The 13,620-nt window shown below is 32.9% G+C and overlaps 1 protein-coding gene across 9 annotated transcripts in view; it reads left to right on the top strand.

Annotated features, from left to right (window-relative positions):
• Positions 1–13,620, top strand: part of RBBP8 (RB binding protein 8, endonuclease) — a 51,206-nt gene that overhangs the window by 22,935 nt on the left and 14,651 nt on the right. For 6 of the 9 annotated variants that reach the window (XR_014492043.1, XR_014492044.1, XR_014492045.1 and 3 more), the window contains exons 5-10: positions 3,598–3,710; positions 4,579–4,654; positions 5,761–5,918; positions 8,913–8,963; positions 11,875–11,960; positions 13,435–13,514. Coding sequence is in view for 6 of the 9 variants with exons in the window: in XM_083358932.1 (XP_083215058.1) it covers positions 3,598–3,710; positions 4,579–4,654; positions 5,761–5,918; positions 8,913–8,963; positions 11,875–11,960; positions 13,435–13,514 (564 nt within the window). In the remaining 3 variants the exon portion in view is untranslated. Of the gene's footprint in view, positions 1–3,567; positions 3,711–4,578; positions 4,655–5,760; positions 5,919–8,912; positions 8,964–11,874; positions 11,961–13,434; positions 13,515–13,620 lie in introns of all 9 variants that reach the window. The other 3 variants (XM_083358933.1, XM_083358935.1, XM_083358936.1) reach the window with 3 other exon arrangements.

The raw sequence follows: 13,620 nt of genomic DNA on the forward strand, positions 1-13,620 counted from the left end.
ATATATATATGTATATATATGTAGATCTAGAGTCTCGGGTTTCTTCCCGCGTTCCTTTCATCTTCAGAAAGTTCCTTTCACCCCAGAAATTTTTATAGAAAATCAAGTATTTCTCACAAAAAAGTATTGCAGGAACACATGTTTTGCTATACACAGGTTTATTCCCTTTGTGTGTATTGGAACACAACAAAAAAAGGGAGGAAAAAAAGCAAATTTGACATAATGTCAAACAAAACTCCAAAAATGGGCCGGACAAAATTATTGGCACCCTTAACTTAATATTTGGTTGAACACCCTTTGGAAAAAATAACTGAAATCAGTCGCTTCCTATAACCATCAATAAGCTTCTTACACCTCTCACCCGGAATTTTGGACCACTCTTCCTTTGCAAACTGCTCCAGGTCTCTCTTATTGGAAGGGCGCCTTTTCCCAACAGCAATTTTAAGATCTCTCCACAGGTGTTCAATGGGATTCAGATCTGGACTCATTGCTGGCCACTTCAGAACTCTCCAGCGCTTTCTTGCCATCCATTTCTGGGTGCTTTTTGACGTATGTTTGGGGTCATTGTCCTGCTGGAAGACCCAAGATCTCGAACGCAAACCCAGCTTTCTGACACTGGGCTCTACAGTGCGACCCAAAATCCTTTGGTAATCCTCAGATTTCATGATGCCTTGCACACATTCAAGGCATCCAGTGCCAGAGGCAGCAAAACAACCCCAAAACATCATTGAACCTCCACCATATTTCACTGTAGGTACTGTGTTCTTTTCTTTGTAGGCCTCATTTCATTTTCGGTAAACAGTAGAATGATGTGCTTTGATGTGCTTTACCAAAAAGCTCTATCTTGGTCTCATCTGTCCACAAGACATTTTCCCAGAAGGATTTTGGCTTACTCAAGTACATTTTGGCAAACTGTAATCTTGCTTTTTTATGTCTCTGTGTCAGCAGTGGGGTCCTCCTGGGTCTCCTGCCATAGCGTTTCATTTCATTTAAATGTCGACGGATAGTTCGCGCTGACACTGATGCTCCCTTAGCCTGCAGGACAGCTTGCATTTCTTTGGAACTTGTTTGGGGCTGCTTATCCACCATCCTGCGTTGCTACCTTTCATCAATTTTTCTCTTCTGTCCACAACCAGGGAGATTCTCTACAGTGCCATGGGTTGCAAACTTCTTGATAATGTTGCACACTGTGGACAAAGGCAAATCTATATCTCTGGAGATGGACTTGTAACCTTGAGATTGTTGATATTTGTCCACAATTTTGGTACTCAAGTCCTCAGACAGTTCTCTTCTCCTCTTTCTGTTGTCCATGCTTAGCGTGGCACACACAGACACACAATGCAAAGACTAAGTGAACTTCTCTCCTTTTTATCTGCTTTCAGGTGTGATTTTTATATTGCCCACACCTGTTACTTGCCCCAGGTGAGTTTAAAGGAGCATCACATGCTTGAAACAATCTTGTTTACCCACAATTTTGAAAGGGCGCCAATAATTTTGTCCGGCCCATTTTTGGAGTTTTGTTTGACATTATGTCCAATTTGCTTTTTTTCCCTCCCTTTTATGTTGTGTTCCAATACACACAAAGGGAATAAACATGTGTATAGCAAAACATGTGTTCCTGCAATACTTTTCTGTGAGAAATACTTGATTTTCTGGAAAAATTTCTGGGGTGCCAACAATTTTGACCATGACTGTCTGTCTGTGTGTGTGTGTGTGTGTGTATATATATATATATATATATATATATATATATATATATATATATATATATATATATATATATATATATATATAGTGTGTATATATATATATACGGTGTGTATATATATATATACGGTATATATATATATATATATATATATATATATATATATATATATATATTCTATAGACTACATATATATATATATATATGGTCTATAGACTATATATATATCTCTATATCTATCTCTATATCTATCTCTATATCTATCTCTATATCTATCTCTATATATATATCTATATATATATATCTATATATATATATCTATATATCTATATCTATATCTATATCTATATCTATATCTATATCTATATCTATATCTATATCTATATCTATATCTATATCTATATATATATATATATATATATATATATATATATATATAGTCATGTCATTATTTTTAGTTATGGCTTTACTGAACTAACAGAGCGACCATATTTAGTTAATCATGGCAGGCTAATAAGTTGAAATACAGATGAAACTTTTGCTTTAAGTTTGCCCTTTTCTTCAGGGTGCAAGCAAACAAACCCGAAATCTATAATAACAAGCTTATGAATGTTAGAATGCTATTGGCAGAATTTGCATGACACATAATAAAGATAAACTTAGTGTATCATTCGAAACCCCTCTAGGCTTAAGCTGGTAGAGAAACTTTATAGCAGAATCTGGAATCCTGCTTCACTTAGCCTTGCTCTCCATGAACCCAGATAAAGAAGTTAAATAATTAAAAGCTCCTATTCTCTAAGCATGAAGTCAATAGTAGCAGGCACAACTAGAATTGCTCCTGCCATAGCAATTTGGCCACTCATGGATCTCTTAAACGCCCTATTTGTATCAGTATGTAAAGATTAGCTCCCTCATGGGTAAGGATTGACTGGCCAGCTACAGTGAAGAGAGAAAAAGGTAGTGATGTACTTGTTCTTATGCTGGGCACCCAGAGTTTGCCAAAATAAACGGGCATGCATGCTATGTGAACGCACTTTCTGCTTGCATAAGAGAAGCAGAACTTTTTAAAAGGCTTCCTTTAAAAAAACTACTATTAGAATAATTGCTTCTTGCTATATTACTAGATCAGAAATTTCCATTGTTGTAAATTTGTCACTAGTTCCTTTAAAATATTGCTTATCAATAATGTTTGTTGAACTCTGGGCGAAACCAAAAATAGGTCTTTTTACAACATTTTTATAACATCACATAGGTCATTTCAGATTTCTAATGTCATAAGCCTATAATTTTTTATTAAATAAAACTTTTAAAGTTTTCAGAACATAAAAATATAATTTAATGTTTTTGCTTTGCATTCTATACTTAAGGTATTTGTTTTCCTGCAGAATAACATTAGAACTGAGCTATTGAAGATAGCATTTATATTGAAGGTTCATGTCTGAATATGCCATATTGGACCAGATAATGGCTTTGTAAGGAATTTTTTTCAATAATATCCAGCTATGAATTTTCTGGAGAATATTCAAGAACTGTAAAATAAGCACGTATGTGAGAAGAAATGTTTTTCTCTCACAAATAGTATTTTCTTTACTCAGTGATCACAAACTGGAGTTAACCCAGAAACATGCTTCAATATTTATAAGTATTTCAGTTACTACTACAAAGCAATTATTGAATGATTACTTGCAAGGAAATCCTGCAATGTTCAATAAGTCTTAATATCTTGTAAGTATGCTTATGATTTCAGCCTTAATGTTTGTATATCCTATTAGCCAAATCTTTATAATTTATCATAAGCCCATCTTTAGAGTGCGCTGACTTATCTAGTACTTTCAAAATTTATATTGAACCAAAAACAGATGGAGAAAATACACCTTCTAATTACATAGGTTAAGGGCAGGATTGTGTGATCGTTGTGCAGTAACTGAAGAGCATATGAAGAAGAAACAACAGGAATTTGAAAATATTCGGCAACAGAACCTTAAGTTAATCACTGAACTGAGTGAGTTTTATCATCCTTTTGTCATAATGCCATTGTTTTTGCATTTTGGGATTAGTGTCATTATTCAATCAGAGATAATCCCATAGGAGATTTCTTCATAAAACCACTTACCCAGTAGTAAGCTCAATTTAACTTAATTTAATATACCAGTAGAAGAGAATATTTATAGCTCAGGGTTGGACTGTGGGATCCTTGATGGTCTCTGAGTTTGGTTGTTTTCTTGCTGACATTTTATTAACCAACTAGGATAACTAGCATTGATGATGTTACTAGTTGGGTAATGAAACATCTTCAAGAAAAGAACTAAGCTCAGAGAGCACCAAGGACTTCACAGTTAACCTGGTATGCTTCAAAAAGAGATGTGAGGGATTGCACTATTAACGCCATATATTTTGGAGGATTCATGAAATATACTTCAACAACTTTTCAAAGTTATTAATATAGTAAGATGGAAAGCTTTTATTTGTTTGAGACAAAATTCAAAAAGATTTTACTTGATGTTAAACTAAATTACCAAGAACACTTCATTTAGACTTGATTCAGTGGATACATTTGCTCACATCAGATTTGTATTAAGATATAAGTTTGTTTCAAATTCTGAAGCTGTGTCATGGGAGTGCTCAACAGTTCTAATTCTTAACAATTAAGGAATATTCTGATGTGATGAAAAAGGTAAAATAAAAGATTTATTGCCAAACCTTATGATGAATGTAATTGATTTATAAAGTATTGTATGAAATATTCCATTTACATTATGTACTGTAAATCCATTTAGTGTTATCGTAGTGATTTTATATATATAGTTTGAAAAAGGACAGAGGAAGATAAAAAAACAGCAGAAAATTATAATGCTTTCATTTTATTTCAGTGAATGAAAGAAACAACTTACAGGATGAAAATAAAAAGATTTCCGAAAAGCTTCAGAAAATGCTGCAAAAAATTGAGTAAGTGTCTTTATAAATGTAAAAGACAAAATTATCTCAAAAGAAATGAAAGAGAACTTGTGTATCATATCAAGAAAATACATGGATATATCTGTTTCAGTTATTATTAGTCAAGCTCAGGTATAGACAATTATAAACTTTTTTGTGTGTGCTGGAAAAAAGACATGTTAATGACATAAGCAGAACTCTATAACTTTACCAATAGAGGCAAGTACCCACACTCACTGCAACATTAGACACTCACTAAGCAAAAAAAAAGTTCTACATTTGTAAAATACTGCTAAGTACTTCAATTTTTTTTTAAAAAAAAAACCCTTTCATCTCTGAACTTCATGTTCAAAATATTCAAAAATCCGCTGTGTTTTTCAGTTAAGAGAAAAATAGGAGTTCAATGAATAAATTTTTTAAAAAGGTTAGCACCTTGCTGACAGAATTTCCTTTACATTTAGTTCAATCTTTAGTACTATAAAATATTTGGATTGGGAATATAGTGGAGATGATCATAGCAATACCAAACTGTATTTACTAGATAAGGTATCTGCAATTCTTATCTACAATTCTAAATGAAGTTGGGAAATGACCTCTTGTCATTTCTAGTTAATGCTTTTAAACTTGCATAATTTACAATCTTTATAATCATTTATATGCATACTGCTGCCATACTGCTTTTTTTTAACCAGTATTTTCTTCCATGTTTTATCAGTTGCTCTATGCTTCTTCCAGATTGTTATCTTTGAAGGCTGGAAAGGCTGAAACATTTCTGTTTTCCACCTTTACTGCTGTTTTTTTTCTGAAGTTACTTTCCTGATCATTTCCAGCTATTATGGACTTTCTGATTATTATCATTATTTAATTCATAGTGCTTTTTCATCCCTCTTTCTCGGTAATTTCCCCAGGCATAGGAGCTCTCTTCTTCCTTAATTTCATCTCTGTTTACTACTCTCCTTCCCCAGTTCAGGTAAGAGAAGAAAAAAGGATATGGAGATAACCATTCAGTGGTTATTTGATAACAGACTTTCATTGAGTCGGTCTCCAGGAAAACGAGAGAATGGGGGAGGTTGATGTATTTAGCTTTTATTCATATTGTTCTTCTATGGTTTTCTTAGGGAGCAAGAGGAACATATGGAAGACGTAATTCCAGATTCACCAGTTCAGTCACTGTCACTTTCAATGGTTAATCGAATGCGGCGTAAACGAGAGAATAGGCATGTCCGGTATACAGAACAAAAGTGTACAGATATGGAAAAGAAAGGAACAACATATGGTATAGTTTTTAATAATTAATTTTTCCCCTAAAGTAGTTGGGAATAATTTTAATTTCAAAGGTAACAAAGAACAGTAGTTTTTTTTGTGCTCCTTTTTCCCCCCTGTTAAATCAGCTCAGTATTTAACCCTTGTTTTCAATACTAGCAAACTAAAATCATCAGAATGTAGACATTTGAATATAAGTAGCTCAGTTAAGCAATATTTTCAGTAGTTTAAGCAGCTGTTTCATTGAAATAATACAAATGTATCTTCAAAAATGTTATGCGGCATAAAAAAACAAGTTCTTAATTTTAGTTGCTCCACTTTAAGCATTACATCACCACCTTGTGGACAATACAAGGATTTTAATTTTATGATATCCAAGTTTAAATTAGAACAAAAGAGAATATAGCTGATAAACTATTGTTTAAAATCTTTTAGTCATAGACACACAAGCATACAGACAGAGACGGACAGAGAGAGAGAGAGTTATTTAAAATTGTGATTTTAATAGGTGCTATTTAATGAATAAGGTTAAGGTAAAGGTTCCCCCGCACATGTGTGCTAGTCGTTTCCGACTCTAGGGGCCGGTGCTCATCTCCGTTTCAAAGCCGAAGAGCCAGCGCTTGTCCGAGGACATCTCCGTGGTCATGTGGCCGGCATGACTAGATGCCAAAGGCGCACGGAACGCTGTTACCTTCCCACCGGAATGGTCCCTATTTTTCTACTTGCATTTTTACGTGCTTTCGAACTGGTAGGTTGGCAGAAGCTGGGACGAGTAACAGGCGCTCACTCTGCTACGCGGCACTCGGGATTTGACCCGCCAAACTACCGACCTTCTGATCGACAAGCTCAGCGTCCTAACCCACTGAGCCACCGCGTCCCTTTTTAATGAATAAGCATGTTTTAAATATTTACTCAAGGAGCAGGTAGCAATGGTGGCTAGGAGGGCCAGTTACAGACCTTCATGGATTGGGAGGCCCTTCTCTCATTCACTCATATCTTGGTCATCTCCTTTATGAACTATTACAATTTGCTTTAAATGGGGCTACTATTGAAGAGTATCCAGAAGCTGCAGCTCCAAGGTCTGCTGTGTGAGCTACATTGGGTACCAGTGTGCTTCTGGATTGAATTCAAGGTGTTATCACCTTTAAAGCCCTTCATGGCATGGGACCAAGTTACCTGAGGAACCATCTTTTTTCCAATTGCATTGACCCATCCCACCCAGGCAGGCAGGAAAGGTATCTTATTGACCCTGTTGGTTAAAGAGTTTTGACTGGTAGATTCAAGGAAAAGAGTCTTCTCTGCCATTGCCCTTGCCCTTTCCATATGGAATATCATGTCCCCAGAGATAATGTTGGCCTGCACTTTTTTATGCCTTCTAGAAGAGTGTGAAGCCCTGGCTCTGCCAACTGGCATTGAGTTCAAGGAGTGGCACATAACCTTGGGGTTGGCTGTTGGCTTCAGGGTACTCCCTTCAGCTTTTTTATCTTACTCATTTTTTAACTTATCTTTTAAACTCTTATTTTATTTTTCACTCTGTTTTAAATGTTTTTAGTTATATTTGTCTTATATGGTTTTATCATTTGTTTCAGTAAACCACCCAGAGACATGGATAGTGAGATGGGCAATGTGTAAATTTGATAAATAAATAATGCCTAAGCCTTTAAGCCAGGCTATTATTCATACAGCTAGAGATAAAAATACAAATTGAAAATAATAAAAGCAATTCTCCTATTATGTGTATAGTTGTACTACAAGATGAAATTTTTGGAATGCTTTTATTTTTAAACAATGCTACTTTTTCTTAAATACTTAAAATATACGGTAGTTATGTATTTGAAAATCATAACTTGGACACATACATTCAGTATTACAGCTCTTACGTACAACAGTCACTTTTTTGCCTTTTAAACTGCATAGAATTCTTTTGGATATTCCAGTTTCTGTTCAAATATGCTAGTTTATAATTTAGTTTTTTAAATATATAGTGGGGTTGAAATTGTTTAACTTCAAGTTTTTTTAAAAAAAATCAATAAGGGTAAAATCTATAAGAAAGTAAACCTACCTTGTGATCTAAGGTTTTGTGTTCTTGAAAGCATCTGGTTAACCATTGACAAAAGCAGAATATTTTATTTAATTTTTATATGCTATATTCTAGATTTCATTATATACCTGCCTAATTTAGACTACCAAATAACACTAAGCTGTTCTTTGGTCAGTATCTTTTGTTTAGTACCCAGGTCCTCAAACCTTAAAAGTTCTCCATTGTTTAGGCTTGCATACTTCAGGTACTTCTAAATAAATGCATTTTTTCCCTAGTATTATGAACAGAAAGTAACTTTTTTACAACACAGTTTAATGGCTAATCAAAATATTGAAACCAATTAAAATCTACAGCCATCTGCTTACCTCTGACATCTAAAAGCCAGTCAAGACAAAGAGCACCACTTTAATGGAAATCCAAAGATGTTCAGATTGTTGCATAGAATTTTCAGTAATTAATACAAAAATATTTTGTGGGGGATTTTGAATAGTAGGTTGGTAGTTACGTTGTATTATTGAAGCATAATGTAAATTGTTTATAAAGTACATACTGAATTTGTGCTTTATTGAAATTTGAATCAATACATCTAGTTCTTACTCAGCTATTTTGCTGACTTGTTTACATACAAAAACTACTCAGATTCTCTCAGAGAAAAAGGATTTATGTATCCAGGCCTACTCAGCTTTTATTTATCTATTTATCATTCCAACACTGAGGCTGCCTAACTTCATACCAGCTCTGGGTAGCTTATAGATAGAAATCAAAAGAAAACAAAATATATGAAGAAGAAAAGCAGGACAGTTAACCAGAAACCAAAACCATTTGGGATCTAAGCATGTCAGATTTTTTTTAAAAAGTTTTCTATAAATATTTAAATACAAATTCTGTATTTTATTTTATTTTTTTTCTTTGTACAACTTGGAAATATTCCATTGTCATCCACTCAAAATCATGTTTGTTCTGAAGAAGAAATATTGGTGGCAGATACATGTGATCCACAGTTGTCCCCAGATTCAGGTAAATATCACCAATTTTAGCATTATTTAATATTTAATAACAATTAGTAGCAACCCTATTATTTAATAACAAAGAAATGAATTGTTTAAAGAGATCTCTTATAATTTTTTTTAGTTAGAAAAGAAGCAGATGTTCAAATAGTTCATTCCGAAATATTTTTGAAGAAAGCAGATGGAACAGTAATGCAATTATAGTATATCTTTATGTAAGTTAATTATTCTTAGCTTAGCTGTTTATCTGCCACAAACTTGTCTAGCTTGAGCATTCAGCTGCATAATATTGGAAGGTTATTTTCTGGTATAACTTTTAAGATTTTTATCAACAAATTAAAATTAAGTAGAATCAAGATTCAGCTTTTACTGGAATGTAATTACTATAATTTGCAGTCAGAAAAACTATGTTGCCAAAAATTTACGACATGCTATTATATCTGTGGGGATGCTAAGTTAGAAAAAACTGCGACAGAAATTTAATATGCATATGTTTTAATATTGATCCAGCCAATACTATTTTAGTGTAGTTTAGTGTAATTGATTTTTGGTTAAGAAATATAAGTTAAAATTTAAAATTTCAGGTTCTATGTATATTGCAATAGAAAAAGTTTTATAATGTTTCTAATAAGTTTTTAAACATATTAGAACAGTATTCAGTGTGTTCTAGAGGTTTTTGACACTCAAAAAATTGGATATAGATATGTTATGAGGATATACATATTTGGTTAAGTTGGAAGTTTGTAACAGAAGTTGTGGTGAATATAATCTTGATGATGAGGCCAAATTAGAGCTACTCAGGCAAGTTTTTTATATGTGCCATGAATTATTTAAAAATATTTTTCTTCAAGACATCCCACCAGGCTTCAAGAAGCAATAAAGAACCTCAGCAAATTATTACATCAGCAAAGCAACATGCAGGGATCAAAAGCCTGAATATTTTGTCCCTGCCTCCTTTTAATATGTGTTTTTCTATTTTTTACTGCTTGTATATTTATTTTAGTTCTTTGTTTTTAGCACTTTGGGAGCCAGCTTGGCTGAAAAACAGGAGGTAGCTTTAATAAATACTGATTTCTTTGGTTAGTCACTTAAGGTCAGCTTGGTAATTTGTGCTTAGCAACAAGAGTGATGGCATTGTTATAAAGCATTTTTAAGCTTTTCAGATTCTTCACTTTTCAAGTAGCATTGAAAAACATAATTTTGCAAACATTCCAATAACAATTCTTTTAACATTTCCTTTTAATATCTATATATTAAAGGAACTATTTCTGCAATACATAGACACACATACATAAATTCATAGATGCATATGATGGTGTTCCCTTTCATAGTAAGTAATGTTATTCAAAGGACAGAAGAAGTAAGAAATAAGCAACAAAAGGAACTAAAGTTGTGAGGTAAAAGAAAGGGAAAGGAAATATAGCTAAATCTAGCTCACTATAACATGGTTTACCTCTTTTCACTTTGTTCCTTTTCTTCAATGTCCATTTTCTCAAGGTCACATTTGACACTACTAAGAAATAATCTGTCCTATATTCAGAATCTCTCATCATCTTTATATATCCATGTATATCCATCACTGATTCAATATTTCATCAAAAACAATTACATCAATCATGCTTTTAGATACAAATTCCTTCCTTTGCCTTATGTGCTCATAAATAAGTTTATATGACATATTTGAAATAGCCTTTTCTACACAGGTATACCCCAACAATCCCCACCGTCATTCATTTCTGGTTCTCTAAATAGTTTAACCATTTTTCTGTAACTTGTTTCATTTCTATTGTTTCTTTATGGTTCCTAAAATAATTTTTTCATTCAGTAGAATGGAAACCAGTTATCACCAGTGCTTTTTTTGTAAAAGAAAAAGGTGCCATAACTCACACATCTCATACAACCCGCCTTGCCTACCCTACAAGGTTCCATCCAAAAAAGGTGCCAGAACTCCGTTCTGAGCGTTCTATGACAAAAAAAGCCCTGGTTATCACCAATCTACAAATTAGTACTTTGATACTCACCCATAATCTTTATTATAGCATTCTGTACCTTACATGTTTTAGTACTTTTCATTCATAATTAACCTTACACATGTCTGTACATATTCATACATTCAATTCCATTCCACATCTGTACTTCCATGCATGTATTAATAGATTCAATTCCATTTCATAGGATAAAGCCACTTTGATTCAGAACCATTACTTATTTCTCATTTTCTCTTAATTTCATCAATATTCCACATACTATTTTGACCTATAAATATATAACCTAAATATGGACTACCAAAAATTTGAAGAAAATGTATTGACACAATGATAAGAAAATATTAAATAGTCATAGAGTTCATTTTCAATATTGACATGATATTGATTTTCAATATTGAGACTATACTACTGTACAGTAGATGATAAAACTAATCAAAATGGAGCAAAAGTTTTGATCTAATGAACCACAAAAACTAGTAGCTTCCTGTTTATGACAACTAGTTTTGTTTCTCTAATGAAAGCAAAGCAGGTTAGAGGCTAAAAGAATGAGCTGAATCTAACACTTGGTAGGTCCATGAAAAAATGTGATAATTGCTCTCTACCAGGACTAGTGAAATTGAAATATGCTTATTACTAGATGTTGACCTCATAATACAGATTGTGACTAATAAGAGATGCAAAACCCTAAGTAACCAAAATGGTCATTTCTGAATCAGACTATTAGTAAGAAGAATATTTCAGTGTCCAACAGCTTGTAAATGACTTGGCACAAGATTGTACCAATCTAACCAGTAGATTTTATCTTATTCTTTAGATAGAAGATGCAAAGCTTAAGTCTTAATTCAGTCTATAAAAGATTGAAAAGACCATTACCAAGAATGGGAAAATATTTATCTTATGTATTTTTGCTGATTTCCTTTTCCATTGGTACAGGCAAAGAAGTGAAAGAAGAATGTCCCGATACAATGCATTTTAATTTCAAGGCAGTTGTTGCAGAAACACTTGAATGTGATGAACTTGTAAGTACTATTTTTATGATCTATCACAAAGTGTATTGTGAGAGATTAATTTTCATACAGAAGAGCTTTGTTCCTTTTTCTTATTTCATCTAATGACTTACAAAACATAACACCAGCTGTTAAGCACAGTACATAAAGCAATCAGACTTGTGTAATTTATAATAGATTCTTCTGATCTTTTCCCAAAAAGCTAAATAAGAATGTAGATTCTAAAACTTGTAGTCTACCTGTACATTTTCATTATACCAAGTGAAATGATTACATCATTCCTACATCTCCATAATTTTTTAAACAAAATTACAGGAATGTTTGGCCTCAATTTGCTAGAAAGCAAATTCCTAGAAATAAGCATGAAGAAATAGATACCAATCTTTTTGCACTGCTATATGCATTTCTTTCCTGAATAAATATAACTATTGTTTTACAGTAGTTCCTTAGTTATAGTTTTGGAACATAATTCATTTTTTAATAAGCGTGAACATCGTATAAGAAGTCCTGTGCTCTCAGAACTACGTTTGAGAAGGCATGCTGAGTATTTTTAATACTAGTAGTATCAACAACTGACCAAGTTCTTCAAATATATTTTAACTATATGCAGAACAATTCACAGAGGCAGATAGGCTAATATTCAAAAGTACTACTCAACAAAAGTTTCATTCATGTACTAATTCCTTAGTAATACACAAATAAATTTATTTGCATTTGAAAATTTGGTATAAATACATTTTTAAAACCAAGTTATCAGGTAATCCTCAATTTATAACCATTTGTTTAGTAACTGTTTGAAGTTACAATGGCACAGGAAAAAAGTGACTTATGACCATTACTTAACAACTGTTGCAGCACCCACGTGATCACATGATCAAAATTTGGACACTTGGCAACTGGCATGTATTTATGATGGTTGCAGTGTCCTGGGATCATGTGATCATCTTTTGCAGCCTTCTGACAAGTAAAGTCAATGGGGAAGCCAGATTCACTTAACAACCATCTTAACAACTGTGGTGATTCACTTAACAACTGTGGCAAGAGAGATTGTAAAGTGGGGCAAAATTCACTTAACATCTGTCTTGCTTAGCCATGGAAATTTTGAGTGCAATTTTGGTCATAAGTTGAGCACTGCAAAATACTTGGTTAGGAAGCCAAGGAACAGTTAGATATCATATACAGTTCACTCAAATTTTCAATAGTCAAGGTTCTATATGTACTTTATTCTCCATTTTCCATCCCACAAATCTCACTGAGAGTTAAAATTTTTAAAACAAACTCTATATATGCACATATGATAATTCTGTGCGTTTTACACTGTTTGGGATGATTGTCGTCTTTCAACCAGTTTGTTGGAATGGTCTTAAGATTTTGAATTAATAATATTCTTTGTTCAGTTATATTCACTTTCTTAAGTGAATCAATATTAGAAAATTATATTGTACAATATTAGAATTATTGCTGAAATCATTTTTTTGTTCCATAGGAACCTCACAGGAAACCACTTGGAGCTGCAAGAAAACAATTGGTTCAAGGGTATTATAAAAGTAATAGTGACAATTTAGAGTGAGTCTTCCTTTTTTTTTAAGAATGGAAAGATCATATTCTCCCATGTATTTATTGATACTTTAGGATTATATTTGGATATATTCCTATAAATAATTTAGCCTGT

The sequence above is a fragment of the Vipera ursinii genome (genome assembly GCF_947247035.1).
Source record: "Vipera ursinii genome assembly, chromosome: 3".
NCBI lineage: Eukaryota > Metazoa > Chordata > Lepidosauria > Squamata > Viperidae > Vipera > Vipera ursinii.